Source organism: Rhinoraja longicauda, chromosome 28 (assembly GCF_053455715.1).
Source record: "Rhinoraja longicauda isolate Sanriku21f chromosome 28, sRhiLon1.1, whole genome shotgun sequence".
Classification (NCBI taxonomy): Eukaryota; Metazoa; Chordata; class Chondrichthyes; order Rajiformes; family Arhynchobatidae; genus Rhinoraja; species Rhinoraja longicauda.
In genome coordinates, this window is record NC_135980.1 from 32,741,895 (window position 1) to 32,757,209 (window position 15,315).

Consider the following 15,315-nt stretch of genomic DNA (forward strand, 5'->3'; position numbering starts at 1 on the left):
GTGGTTATGGGAGACTTCAACGTGCAGGTAGACTGGGAAAATCAGGTTGGTAATGGACCCCAAGAAAGGGAGTTTGTGGAGTGCCTCTGAGATGGATTCTTAAGAGCAGCTTGTACTGGAGCCTACCAGGGAGAAGGCAATTCTGGATTTAGTGTTGTGTAATGAACTGGATTTGATAAGGGAACTCAAGGTAAAAGAGCCATTAGGAGGTAGTGATCATAATATGATAAGTTTTAATCTACAAATTGAGAGGGAGAAGGGAAAATCGCTAGTGTCAGTATTGCAGTTGAGCAAGGGGGACTATGGAGGCATGAGAGAGGAGCTGGCCAGAGTCTTCTCCATCTTAACATCGACTTCTCCAACTTTAGATAGTTCCTCTGTCCCTCCCTTCCCCTCCTCCTTCCCAGATCTCCCTCTATCTTCCTGTCTCCACCTATATCCTTCCTTTGTCGCGCCCCCCTGACATCAGACTGAAGAAGGGTCTCGACCCAAAACGTCACCCATTCCTTCTCTCCCGAGATGCTGCCTGACCTGCTGAGTTACTCCAGCATTTTGTGAATAAATCGAGCTGGCCAGAGTTGACTGGAAAGAGACCCTAGCAGGGAAGACGGTAGAACAACAATGGCAGGTATTTCTGGGAATAATACCGAAGGTGCAGGATCAGTTCATTCCTAAGATAAAGAAAATTTCTAAGGGGAGTAAGAGGCAACCGTGGCTGACAAGGGAAGTCAAGGACAGTATAAAAATAAAAGAGAAGTATAACATAGCAAAGATGAGCGGGAAGCCAGAGGATTGAGACTCTTTTAAAGAGCAACTGAAAATAACTAAAAACGCAATACGGGGAGAAAGGATGAGGTACGAAGGTAAGTAAGCCAAGAATATAAAGGAGGATAGTAAAAGCTCTTTAGGTATGAGAAGAGGAAAAAAAAATAGTTAAGACAAATGTGGGTCCCTTGAAGACAGAAGCAGGTGAATTTATTATGGGGAACAAGGAAATGGCAGATGATTTGAACAGGTACTTTGGATCTGTCTTCACTAAGGAAGACACAAACAATCTCCCAAGTGTACTAGTGGACAGAGGTCCTAGGGTAATGGAGCAACTGAAGGAAATTCACATTAGGCAGGAAATGGTGTTGGGTAGATTGATGGGACTGAAGGCTAATAAATCCCCAGGGCCTGATGGTCTGTATCCCAGGGTACTTAAGGAAGTGGCTCTAGAAATCGTGGACGCATTGGTGATCATTTTCCAATGTTCTATAGATTCAGGATCAGTTCCTGTGGATTGGAGGGTAGCTAATGTTATCCCACTTTTTAAGAAAGGAGGGAGAGAAAACAGGAAATTATAGACCAGTTAGCCTGACATCAGTGGTGGGGAAGACGCTGGAGTGAATTATAAAAGAAGAAATTGCGGAACATTTGGATAGCAATAACAGGATTGTTCCGTGTCAGCATGGATTTACGAAGGGAAAATCATGCTTGACTTTTCTTCTGGAATTTTTTGAGGATGTAACTAGGAAAATGGACAAAGGAGAGCCAGTGGATGTAGTGTACCAAGACTTTCAGAAAGACTTTGATAAGGTCTCACATAGGAGATTAGTGGGCAAGATTAGAGCACATGGCATTGGGGGTAGGGTGCTGACATGGATAGAAAATTGGTTGGCAGACAGGAAACAAAAAGTAGGGATTAACAGGTCCCTTTCAGAATGGCAGGCAGTGACTAGTGGGGTACCGCAAGGCTCGGTGCTGCTATTTACAATATACATTAATGACTTAGATGAAGGGGTTAAAAGTAACATTATCAAATTTGCAGATGACAAAGCTGGGTGGCAGTGTGAAGTGTGAGGAGGATGCTACGAGGATGCAGGGTGAATTGGACAGGTTGTGCGAGTGGGCAGATGAAGTTTAATGATAATAAATGCGAGGTTATCCACTTTGGTGGTAAGAACAGGAAGGCAGATTATTATCTGAATGGTGTCAAGTTAGGAAATGGGGAAGTACAAAAATAGATCTGGGTGTCCTTGTTCATCAGTCAGTTAAAGTAAGCATGCAGGTACAGCAGGCAGCAAATAAAGCTAATGGCATGTTGACCTTTATGACAAGAGGAGCTGAGTATAGGAGCAAAGAGGTCCTTCGGCAGTTGTACAGGGCCCTAGTGAGACCGCACCTGGAGTACTGTGTGCAGTTTTGGTCTCCAAATTTGAGGAAGGACATTCTTGCTATTGAGAGAGTGCCGCGTAGGTTCACTAGGTTAATTTCCGGAATGGCGGGACTGCCGTATGTTGAAAGACTGGAGCGACTAGGCTTGTATACACTGGAATTTAGAAGGATGAGAGGGGATCTTATTGAAACAGAAGATTATTAAGGAATTGGACAAGTTAGAGGCAAGAAACATGTTCCCAATATTGGGGAAGTCCAGAACCAGGGGTCACAGTTTAAGAATAAGGGGTAGGCCATTTAGAACGGAGATGAGGGAAAACTTTTTCATTCAGAATTGTAAATCTGTGGAATTCTCTGCCTCAAAAGGCAATGGAGGCCAATTCTTTGGATGCATTCAAGAGGGAGCTAGATAGAGCTCTTAATGATAGCGGAGTCAGGGGGTATGGGGAGAAGGCAGGAACGGGGTACTGATCGTGAATGATCAGCCATGATCATATTGAATGGCGGTGCTGGCTCGAAGGGCTGAATGGCCTACTCCTGCACCTGTTGCCTATAACTTCCGGGTGCTCAGAGTTGCGACTTCTCTTCACACACTTCACTTTGGGTAGATTCTTCATTACTTCAGAGTTGGCCTCTATGAATCGTTCGTAGTGAGCCGCAACATTTTCCCTCGCCTCAGCTCCTCCCCTCTCCCACCTCCTCCTCTTCTCGTTTCTCCTCCTCCAGCATCTGGAAGCGGTTCACCACCTCTACTGTGTATTGGGCCAGTATAGCTGGTCGAGAGGAAAACAACTTCCAGTCTACCTTTTCCTTGGGGCCTGTAGATTTAGGCTGCCTCAGGCTAAGCATCACTCGCATTGTTACCACTCGGTGATCCGAGCTCATGGTCTCAAAAGTGCTGTACGCTTCAGCGTCAATGACACTGTTGTACCATTTGCGTCGCACCATGATGTAATCTAGCTGCCGCTTTTCTTCTGTGCACCGGTCCTGATGTGTCCACAGTTTCTCGTCACTTCTTGTTGACTGCTAGGAGACTACAAGTATCAAATAGCTTTTTATCCTTGATCATTATCATGAACAGTTGGTCTTCAATAACAAGCCACTCACTGTCAGTGAACACTGCTTTACATGTTCATCTGGAACGTGGCAAGGCTGCAATCATTCATTGTTATTATTACAACTGATATGTTATTTCTAGCAGAATTAACCATTCAATGAATGCAAATAGGCAACTTTCAAGTGTGTGGCATTATCTTCAAAGGCTTAAAGGTTGGAAATTGCAGGAGAAGTCTCCAATTATGCTGTATTATTTCATTTATCGCACCATCTTCCTTACCTCATCTTTAGCAAAAGGATTCCTGGGATTCACCTTTGAACTCTTCTTCTGCCAACTGCCCCAATAGGCAGGACGATGATTTTCACGAAACTGCAGCAGCTTCATCCTGCACAATTTCTTCCTATCAATGATTCCACTACTTGAATTAGTGTCTATCACAATCACATCACTGTTTAAAAAGATAATGCAAAATTAACACCAATTTGGACATGAATGTAGATTATGTCAATGGCAGATTTGTTCAGATGCTAATTATTCATTGCAACCCTAAACCTTGCCCATTTTCAAGAGTTAAGAGTTAGATTTAGCTCAGGGCTAAACGAATCAAGAGATATGGGGAAAAAGCAGGAACGGGGTTTTAGATGATCAGCCATGATCATATTAATTGGTGGTGCTGGCTCGAAACGGTCGAATGCACCACTCTTGCACCTATTTTTTCTATGTTTCTATACACAGTTGTAACAGCGATTAATAACGTTATCATCATCTTAGCATTATACTTAAGTTTACAGTTTTGACCGCCTCGCAGAACACTTGGAGTTGGTCCACCAAGGTCTGCTGGATCCATTGGTTGCTAATCATTTTAATTCCCCTTCCGATTCTTAAACTGTCCTCTCTGTCCTGGGCCTCCTCAATTGCCAGAGTAAGGCCGCACGCAAATTGGAGCAGCAGCACCTCCTATTTTGCTTGGGTAGCTTACAACCCAGTGATATGAACGTTGAATTCTCTAGTTTCGTTTAGTTTAGTTATACAGTGCGGAAGTAGCGACCCTCGCACACTAACACGATCCTACACACACACACACACACAGGACAATTTACAATTTCACCGAACCCTAACCCAACAAACCTGTACGTCTTTGGGGTGTGAGGGGAAGCCGGAGCACCAAGAGAAAACCCACGCAGATCACGGGGAGAACGGACAAACTCCGTACAGACAGCAATAGACAATAGATGCACGAGTAAGCCATTCAGCCCTTCGAGCCAGCACCACCATTCAATGTGATCATGGCTGATCATTCTCAATCAGAATGCACCCGTAATCTGAATTCAAACCCAGGTCTCTGGCGCTGTAAGACAGCAACTCTACTGCTGTGCCACTGTACCGCCCTAATTTACTAATTAGGTGACTTCAACAAACAAAACACTTCCTTCCTTTGGTCTCCCTGCTTCCACTAAACGTTGGCTCACCAGTTCCACAGTTTGCAGCAATGCAGCCCTCTTGGGATCACAGTGCCCAAGCCAACAAATTGGTGTATCAGGGAACACCAATGCCCGAGGTCATCTGTTGCCAGCTGGTCTTTTCCAGCTTCCAGATTCCCCTATAAGCAATCGGAGGAAGGGCCCTGACTTAAAACGTCACCAATCCATTTTTTACAGAGATGCTGAAAAGACACAAAATGCTGGAGTAACTCAGCGGGACAGGCAGCAACTCTGGAAAGAAGAAATGGGCGAGGCTTCGAGACGAGACCCTTCTTCAGACTTCTTTTTTCCATCCAGAGATGTTGCCTGTCCTGCTGAGTTACTCCAGCATTTTGAATCTATCTTTGGTGTAAACCAGCATCTGCAGTTCCTTCCTCCACATTTCTCCAGAGATGCTGCCTGGCCTGACCCGCTGTCACTCAAGCTACCTTTTGTGTTTATCTTTGGTGTAAATCAGCATTTGCAGTTCCTTCTTATTACTTTTACACCAAATTCCACATGTAACTAGGGATGATTTTCAATATGCACATTAAACCAAAATTATCTGACATTAACTGTGACTTTTATGTACCAAACAAAAACAATACTTTGTGAATAATTTCAGAATTATGTAACAAATAACACCATAAAAGTCTGGAACAAGCCAATTCCCATCATGTCTCTCAGAATAAGTATTTGTTGATTGGGCTCTATCTACCCATCTGTTAATCATCCCCCCCCCCCCAGTCTGGGACAAATTTGGTAAAGATATTAGAAAAATTGAAATCATGGGTCTGCAGTTTATTTTTGGCAGAGAAGTTGTAAAGCTCTAGAGATGGAGGGAATACAACATACTGATATACAAGTAAAGATATACTGGTGTAGTTTAGTTTAATTTAGAGATACAGCGCGATAACAGGTCCTTCAGCCCACCAAGTCCGGGCCGACTAACGATCCTTGCACATCCCCTGTAAGGTGCTGGTCAGGCCACATTTGGAGTATTGTAAGCAATTTTGGGCACCATAGTTGAGGAAGGAGGGTCCAGAGGAGCTTTACAAGAATTATCCCAGGAATGAGTGGGTTAACATATGATGAGTGTTTGTCGGCACTGAGCTTGTACTCGCTGGAGTTTAGAAGAATGAAGGGGGACCTCATTGAAACATACAGAATAGTGAAAGGCTTCGATAGAGTGGATGTAGAGAGGATGTTTCCACTCGTGGGACAGTCTAGAACTAGAGGTCATAGCCTCAGAATTAAAGGACTTTCCTTTAGGAAGGAGAAATCTATTTTGTCAGAGGGTGGTGAATCTGTGGAATTCTTTGCCCCAGAAGTTTGGGGGAGGCCAAATCAATGGATATTTTAAAGGCATAGATAGATAGATTCTTGATTAGTGCGGGTCTCAGGGGTTATGGGGAAAAGTCAGGAGAATAGGGTTAGGAGGGAGAGGCAGATCAGCCTTGATTGAATGGCAGTGACGATGGGCCGAATGGCCTAATTCAGCTCCTATCACTTATGACCACATTAACACTATTCCACACACACCAAGGACAATTTACATTTATACCAAGCCAATTAATCTACAAACCTGTACGTCTTTGGAGTGTGGGAGAAAATCAAAGATCTCGGAGAAAACCCACACGGTCACGGGAGAACGTACAAACTCCGTACAGACAGCACCAGTAATCGGGATCAAACCCGGGTCACTGGCGCTGAAAGCGCTGTGAGGCATCAACTTTACCATTGCGCCACCGTGCCGCCTCTTTTTTTGAATCAGGCAATAGACAATAGGTGGAGGAGGCCATTCGGCCCTTTGAGCCAGCACCGCCATTCAATGTGATCATGGCTGATCATTCTCAATCAGTACCCCGTTCCTGCCTTCTCCCCATACCCCCTGCGCTATCCTTAAGAGCTCTATCTAGCTCTCTCTTGAATGCATTCAGAGAATTGGCCTCCAATGCCTTCTGAGGTAGAGAATTCCAGATTCACAACTCTCTGACTGAAAAAGTTTTTCCTCATCTCAGTTCTAAATGGCCTACCCCTTATTCTTAAACTGTGGCCCCTTGTTCAGGACTCCACCAACATTGGGAACATGTTTCCTGCCTCTAACGTGTCCAACCCCTTAATAATCTTATACGTTTCGATAAGGTCTCCTCTCATCCTTCTAAATTCCAGTGTATACAAGCCTAGTCGCTCCAGTCTTTCAACATATGACAGTCCCGCCATTCCGGGAATTAACCTAGTAAACCTACGCTGCATGCCCTCAATAGCAAGAATATCCTTCCTCAAATTTGGAGACCAAATCTGCACACAGTACTCCAGGTGAGGTCTCACTAGGGCCCTGTACAACTGCAGAAGGCAACGGGTAAATTACGCAAAAGTGGATTCTGTTAAGCACACAAGGATAGACATACAACTGAAAATAGTGTGAAATTTGCAAACAGTGACAAAGAAACAAAGCAAATTAATTTTAAGGGCTAAAGGGACTTGCAAGAGATCTTGGTAAGATGATGGAATGAACAAGTGTTGGCACTTAAAATCATCTTCAACAAATGTTGAAAGGATACAAAATAAAGATGATTCAATTAATAAAAAGGACATGATAAGGTTGATTAAAAAAATAGCTCAAGTATTTCAGGAAAAAATTGTATTTAAGAGCAATGGGTTCATGATTAGCTTAGTTTAAGGAGAAAAGTTCGTGCAAAAGGAGCAGAATTAGGTCATTCAGCTCACCGTCTACTCCTCCATTCAATCATGGCTGATCTATCTTTCCCTTTCAACCCCATCCTCCTGCCTTCTCCCAATAACCCGACACCTTTACTAATTAAGAATCTGTCAATCTCCGCCTTAAAAATATCCATTGATTTGGCCTCCACAGCCCTTTGTGGCAATGAATTCCAGGTTCCCCACCCACTGTGTAGAAATTCCTCCTCCTTTCCTTTTTAAGGGTACATCCTTTTATTCCGAGGCTCTGGACTCTAGTCCTAGAATCTCCCACTCGTGGAAACATCCTCTCCACACTCACTATCCAGGCCTTTCACTATTCAGTAAGTTTCAATGAAGTCCCCCATCATCCTTCTTCAGCGAGTACAGGCTCAGTGCCATCAAACACTCATCATACTTTAACCAGTCAAACTGGGGATCATACCCGTAATCCTCTTCAATGCAAGCATGTCCTTCCTTTGATATGTGGCCCAAAACTGCTCATAATACCCTAAATGCGGTCTGACAAGTGTCTCAAAGCCACAGCATTTCATCCTTGTTTTTATATTCTGGTCTGCCCAAAAGAAACGCAAGCATTGCATTTGCCTTCTTAACTACCGATTCGACTTACAAATGAACTTTTTGGGAATCCTGCAGCAGCACTCCCAAGTCCCTTTGCATCTCCGATTTCTCAATTATCTCCCCATTAGAAAATAGTCTGCACCTTTATTCCAACTACCAAATGCATGACTCCACACTTCGCTATGCTGTATTAATTCGACTACTTCTTAGCCCACTCTCCCAACTTGTGCAAGTCCTTCTGCAGAATCCCTGTTTTCTCGACACTACCTGCCCCTTCACCTCATTTCGTATCATCTGCAAACTTGAAAACACTTCATATTAATTCACTTGTCTCCTACTTATTCCAAAACAAAATAATGAAAAACATGGCAATTTTATTTTTACCTGCATGAACTGCATTCGGTGATGCTTATTTTGGGGCTTGTTGGGCCAGATGTTCTGGGCTTCTTGTTGTGCATTTCTTTGAAGTAATTAGAACTGAAATTCTGATATTCCAGCAACTCATCTAATCGCTCCAGAACTTCTTGATCTAAGTATAGCCGACTTGTTGGAGCAAGGAACATGTGTTCTTTGATTTCAAAAGGAGCAAACTTCCCACAGGATCCAGCTAGAGTCTGTGGAACAGATGCACTTCTAGTTACAGGTGCAGAATGGGTTTACACATACAATGGCAATATCCTCAGTGGTGTTACTATTGTTTGAGTATTTAGTTTCCATGTACCGTTCATTCTAATATTAAAGGAAATATGGCTACTTATCAAATACACAAAATCATTAGAAATAGGGAGAGAAATGGTCTAAGCAAAACCAAAATTAATGGAATCAGATTAAGAATGTTGTCACAGTAAGCATTCTGATAAATTGAATTCTGTCCCAGAGGCTGACATAGATGAGAAATAATGCTTTATGAAAGACAAATAGGACAAATTAGATTGCATGGTATCCAAGGAGAGAGAGCTGAATGGTTAGAACATTGCTTAATGGATGGAAGCAGAGGGTGATGGTGAAAGGTTATTTTTCAGTCTGGAGGATTGTAACAAGTGGAGTGCCTCAGGGTTTGGTGCTGGGCCCATTGCTGTTTGTCATCTATATCAATTATTTGGATGAGAACGTACATGGCAAGATTAGCAAGAATGCAGATGACACAAAACTGAATGCTATTGTAGATAGTGAAGATGGTTGTCAAAAATTGCAGCAGGATCTTGATCGGTTGGGCAGAGAAATGGTTCATGGAAAGTAGGTGCTTTTTGGCAAACTCCCAAGCCGGCTGTCATGTGCCTTTTACTGAGTGGCTTCCGTCTAGCCACTCTACCATAAAGGCCTGATTGGTGGAGTGCTGCAGATGTAGTTGTCCTTCGGGAAGATTCTCCCATCTTCACAGAGGAACTCTGGAGCTCTGTCAAGAGTGACCATCGGGTTCTTGGTCACCTCCCTGACCAAGGCCTTCTCCTCCGATTGCTCAGTTTGGCCGGGCGGCCAGCTCTATGAAGAGTCCTGGTGGTTTCAAAGTTCTTCCATTTAAGAATGACAGAGACCACTGTGCTCTTCGGGACCTGCAATGCTGCAGAAATTGTTTTATACCCTTCCCCAGATCTGTGCCTCGACATAATCCTGTCTCGGAGGTCTACGGACAATTCCTTTGTCTTCATGGCTTGGTTTTTGCTCTGACATGCACTGTCAACCGTGGGACCTTATATAGACAGGTGTGTGCCTTTCCAAATCATGTCCAATCAATTTAATTTACCACTGGTGAACAATGAAGTTGTAGAAACATCAAGGATAATCAATGGAAACAGGATGAACCTAAGCTCAATTTTGAGTGTCATAGCAAAGGGTCTGAATACTTACGTAAATGTGATATTTCAGTTATTTCTTTTTAATTACTTGGCAAAAATTTCTAAAAACCTTTTTTCGCTTCTTCATTCTGGGGTATTGTGTGTGGATTGATGATTTAAAAAAAATTATCCATTTAAAAATAAGGCTGGAACGTAACAAAATGTGGAAAAAGTGAAGGGGTCTGAATAATTTTTGAATGCACTGTAGGTGAAAGGCATGGGGGGGGGGGGGTAAAGGAGATTTAATAGCAACCCGAGGGGTGACTCCCCCCCCCCCTTCCCCCACAAACTGTGGTGGGTGTATGGAATGAGCTGGAGGAGGTAGATGAGGCAGGTACAAATTGTAGCATTTTAGAAACATTTGGACAGGTACACAGATAGGATAGGTTTAGAAGGAATAGGGCAAACACAGGCAGGTGGGACTAGTGTAGATGGGGCATGGGGCATGTTGGTTGGCGTGGGCAAGTTGGGCTAAACGCCGGTTTCCACTGTATGACTCGTTGACAAAGCATTAAATTCTGCACACCAAGAAGATGTGTGGTGGGATTAAGTTCCTATCAAGAAAACTGGTGAGAGTCAGGAGTAGCCACCAACCAATTTCTAACGCAGGAGGAAAAAGACAGCATTTTTGAAGCAGCTGCCGATGCACTGGTAGGAAGTCCAGTTGATTCAAGAACCTGTGCATCCACTGGAGAAGCAAGATCTGGTGAATCAAAGCTGCATGAAGCATTGAGGTTAAAATTCAGAAACAGTAGTAAAAAATCTTGGGAGATCTGATTGGTGGTTACCTGACCAATTGTTGCAAAAATAAACTGAGCAACAGTGGCAGCCAATGGATTTTGTCCAAGAGAAGATGATAAAAACTTTAAAAGCAAAGTCAAATACAGTGCAAAAAGGGTCTGCTGCCATAGAAGACAAACGGATAATACAAGTCTTGATGATTCATCAGTATTCACAACAGAATAAAACAGAAAACTCTTTCAAAGAATTTCCTCAGTAGTAATGTCCAGCAAAGTACACGTTTCAATATCTGGGGAAGACAGTGGAATTGCCACAAAGTGCAATCAGATGAAAATATTCACAAAGTTCAATTCTGAAAGGTTTACGGGCTATGTTAGCCAATTTGCATGTGACAATTACAGGTTATTGGGACCATTTGACTCATCGGTCAAAAACATCCCCAATTTAGCTACAAGCTTTTCACTGTACCTCAGTACATGTGACAAGAAACTAAACTAAACTAGATTTCAACTCAGACCTCTTTATTAGGAAGTCCATTTCATGCTTTGATCATTCTCTCTTAGCATCAACCATATACCTACTTTTTGTTAATTTGTGCTGCTATCTCTTTTTCCCATCAACAGGTTTATTAATATTTCTGATTTTCTACCATCTCATCTGTGCATGCATTATCAAAAGTTCTCTACACCCCCTCAAAAAACTTGGATAGTTCAGTCTTAATTATTAAACAGCCTAATTTAATAAAGCAAGGAGTTTTTTTTCTTTGCATTGCTCCCAGTAGTTAAATGTTATGCTCCATTTCTTGATTACCAGAACCAAGACATAGAGTGCCCCTTGTATTAATTCAATCCGGAGAAGTTTTGTTGGTTGAAATGACGGATGAAGAGAGCAGTTAAGAGAAACATTATCTTGATAACTAATCTTGCTCCAAAAATTTTAGATTTTAATCTTCCATCCTATGCTTCAAGAACAGAGGCAAACAAAGTTTCCCTGCGGAAGATAAATGATTGTATCCTGCAACTAGATCAAAAGCATATTCTGAAGACTGAAAACACACAAGATGACATAATGATTGCAAAATTCCTACTATGTAATGACAGTTGAAATGATACATCACAAGGAAAATTTGTTTCCTTTCTTACATGGTTGAGATAAAAAGGAACAAGCATAAAAAAATCTTTGAAGCCTGTGAATAACATATATTTTTAAACAATGTAACTACAACACAAGAATAGGGTATTAATGAACCAGTGGCAAAAATGCCTTTATACATAGTTTGTACAAGAGCTAATTGGTTTCAGATAAAAAAGTATTAGTCTAAAAAATATCCCTTACCTTTGGGGCTTGTGGAGCCTTTGGTTTTTGAAAGAATCTGGTTATTTCTGAAACTTCCTTCACTTTTTCTGCCTTCAAACGCTGCAATCATATTTGACATGTATACTTCAGAAGTTACCATTAGAAACTAATACACTACTGCATTATGATTGATTTTACAATCAAAACAGAGCATCAGTTTCAATATTTAAACACCTGCACCTACAAGCACTTTTGGTTATGGCAATTCAAATGCTTACGTAGGTACTTGTGTGAGATATGGAGTTTTGATTCTGTCACCCTTTCAATTAGTGAGTTCCAACACTTAACATGGATACAAATTAATTCCCTTCCAACAACCACCTCTCTCTCTCCCCTCCCTCCCCCCCCTAATCCTTCTATCAATTATCTTAAATCCATGCACCACACCCAAAAAAAAAAGTTTTCATGTTCACCATTTGGCTTCACATATTGTGCATTACTTTGTGTAAGAAGGGGCTGCAGATCCTGGTTTAATATATAGACACAAAAAGCTGGAGTAACTCAGCGGGACAGGCAGCATCTCTGGAGAAGGAATGGGTGACCTTTCGGTCGAGACACTTTGTCAGACAGAAGGATCTCGACCCGAAACATCACCCATTCCTTCTCTTCAGAGATGCTGCCCGTGTCTATCTTGTGCATTCATTTGCTGGTTTCTCTTAAACGAGTGTATAACAATTCTAACCTACCCACTCTCCATTCATGAACAAGATTCTCCAGTCTGCAAATTCTCCAAAGAAGCATTTCCCTTCATTTATACCACACTTCTCCTGTAATGTGCTGACGATAACTGTGATCATGCACTGTTAGACTTGCATAAAGATGGGGGAGGGGTTGAGCAAAGGAGTGGTTTATTTGTCAATGCAGCCAGTGTCCAAGGTGGGAGAATGCAAATGCTTTGGCAAAGAAAATTAGGTACATGGAGCAAAGAGCTGCAAAATTATCAGGGAAAGCCAAAGAAATTTAGAAGATTGGTATTTTTACCTTTTCTTCCTCTTTTAACCGTTTCTCTTCTTCCTTCTTTTTCTTTTCTTCCAATTTGGCCCTGTAAAATATTAGATATTTTACATCCATAGACAAATTAAAAACAGCAAGTAATGGTCAATCAATATACTAAAGAGGAAAAAAAGAATGATATTCAAACTAGCAGCGTATTCACAAATCAGTAGATTGTGGATTCAAATTGTAACATGAATCAGAAGTACACTAACTAATCTAACACTTCAGAAAAGAACGGAGGCTTTATACACAAATAAAGGCTTTATACATAATAGGCTTTATACATAAATCAATTCAGTTTAGTTTAGCTAATTGTCACATCTACAGAGGGGCAGTGAAAAGCTTGTTGCGTGCTAACCAATCAGCGGCAAGACAATACATGATTACAATTGAGCCATCCAGTGTGCAGATACATGATAAAGGAATCAAGCCATCGTCTCTACACAGGTGGAGATACAACTGATGAAAGGGTAACCACAGTATCATTACACAAAACAGCCCTTCAGCCCAACTCATCCGAGCCAACCAAGATGCCGCATCTAAGTTAGTCCAGTGTTTGGCACATAATCCTCCAAATCTTTCCAGCTGACGCAGCTGTCCAAATGTCTTTTAAAGCTGCTATTGTAACTACCTCAACTACTTTCGCTGGTAGCTTGTATCATAGACCTGCCACCCTCTTTGTGAAACAATTTCCCCTCTGGTTCCAATCTCAACCATCCTCACCTTAAACCAATGACCTCTAGTTCTTGATTTCCATACCCTGGGAAAAAGACTGCATTCAACATACATCTTCCCCTTCGTGATGTTATAGACTTTCATAAGATGGCCAATGTGCCATTTTCAGGGAACTGTCTAGTTGTTCACTGGGAAGGTCCCGCCATGGTTGAGCTTCCCAAAATACAACACCTCACACTTATCTAAATTAAGCTCCATTAGCCATTCTTCAGCCCACTTGCCCAGCTGATCAAGATCTTGCTGATATTCTTGATAACCATCTTAACCATCCAGAATAACACTTCTATTTTGGTTTCACCTGCAAGTTTACTAATCAGACCTATATTCTAATATTCTAATCTAAATCCTCAATATAGATGACAAACAGTCATGGGTCCAGCACCAAACCTCGAGGCAAACCTAAAATCTCAGGCCTCCAATCTAAAGAAACATTCACCACCCTCTGTTTCCTACCGTGGCCAATTCTATATCCAGTTGGTTTATTTTGCTCCCCGATAACATTCTGCATCAACATCTGAAGTAAACAAACTACATATCCAGTAAAGTGCGATTGTTGCACTTCTCATGCAAATTGACTTGGATTTTCAGACAAAACCCAACAATTGTAATTTTTAACGTATTCAATGGATAGGCACCATTTCAATATAAAACACAATATTGCCAGAAAGTGACAGTTATAAGGATGAGTCAGAAGCTACATACTCTAATGCATCTTGTTTTTCTTTCCGTTTCTCTTCCTTTAATCTTAACTTCTCTGCTTTCTCCTTTTCTTCTTTCTCTTTCTTCTCTTTCCTCTCCTTGTCTTTCTGTTCCTTTTCATCATCCTTTTTCCTCTTGGCTTCTTCTTTTGCACGCTCTTTGGCATGTCTGGCCTCTTCTCTTGCACGCTCGCGCTCTTCCTTTAGCATTTTATGGTTCTGCCATTTCTCTTCATGCTGCTATGTAAAAACAAAAGTATCAACATATGAAGGAAACAATTCTCAGCTGGTACTAAAATGCTGGAAGCACCGATTTTGGCTAGTCTTTTGTGATCATGCAAATAAAAGGAGAATTTGCTTGATGATTTTCGTTTATCACTGATTCAATATCTGCAATCCTTGCTACACCTAGGAACAACTATTGGTGAAATACTTATGTTCTAAAAGAAGGCAATACTGAAGATCCAAGTCAAATAAAGATGGCACACCAGATATGAAGTTATAACTCCAAAGGCCGTGGGGAAAGGAAGTTGAACTCAATTCTAGAAGAATGGCCAAATGGCTACAGACAAAAGGCTTCAAATTTTTTCTTTAAAAACAAAAACTGCGGATCAAGTGCAGGTAGAGCAAGAAATTCATTGCTGCAGATGTAGTAATTCTTTAGCAAAGTGCACTCAATGCTCCTTGTCAGTTATAGTAAAAGCTGCAAATAGATGTGTAACTTAATTTACTTAATCAATATCTGTTACCAAATAAGTTGTTTATGCCAAGAGTGAAAGATTAATTCAATACCAACTTTGTTAATAAATCAAAATACCTGTTGCAGTCGGGACTTCTTGCCTGGCACATTAAGAGTCTGAGAGATCTGCAAATCATAATAACCTTCATAAATAAAGTATAGATATAAAATGGCTGTATACATTATTAAATAGGAACAAATTGGCACAACTAATGAGCTTCTTGCAGCATATATTCCATATTTTTTAAATACCATTCAA

The 15,315-nt window shown here is 41.5% G+C and overlaps 1 protein-coding gene across 3 annotated transcripts in view; it reads right to left on the reverse strand.

The window, feature by feature from the left end:
* The window catches only part of chaf1a (chromatin assembly factor 1, subunit A (p150)), a 64,294-nt gene that overhangs the window by 29,453 nt on the left and 19,526 nt on the right, over positions 1–15,315 (reverse strand). For 2 of the 3 annotated variants that reach the window (XM_078423926.1, XM_078423928.1), the window contains exons 4-9: positions 15,135–15,182; positions 14,322–14,557; positions 12,870–12,930; positions 11,868–11,948; positions 8,341–8,570; positions 3,494–3,662 (exon numbers count right to left, since the gene is read on the reverse strand). In XM_078423926.1, the coding sequence (XP_078280052.1) occupies positions 3,494–3,662; positions 8,341–8,570; positions 11,868–11,948; positions 12,870–12,930; positions 14,322–14,557; positions 15,135–15,182 (825 nt within the window). The remainder of the gene's footprint in view (positions 1–3,493; positions 3,663–8,340; positions 8,571–11,867; positions 11,949–12,869; positions 12,931–14,321; positions 14,558–15,134; positions 15,183–15,315) is intronic. The other variant, XM_078423927.1, reaches the window with a different exon arrangement.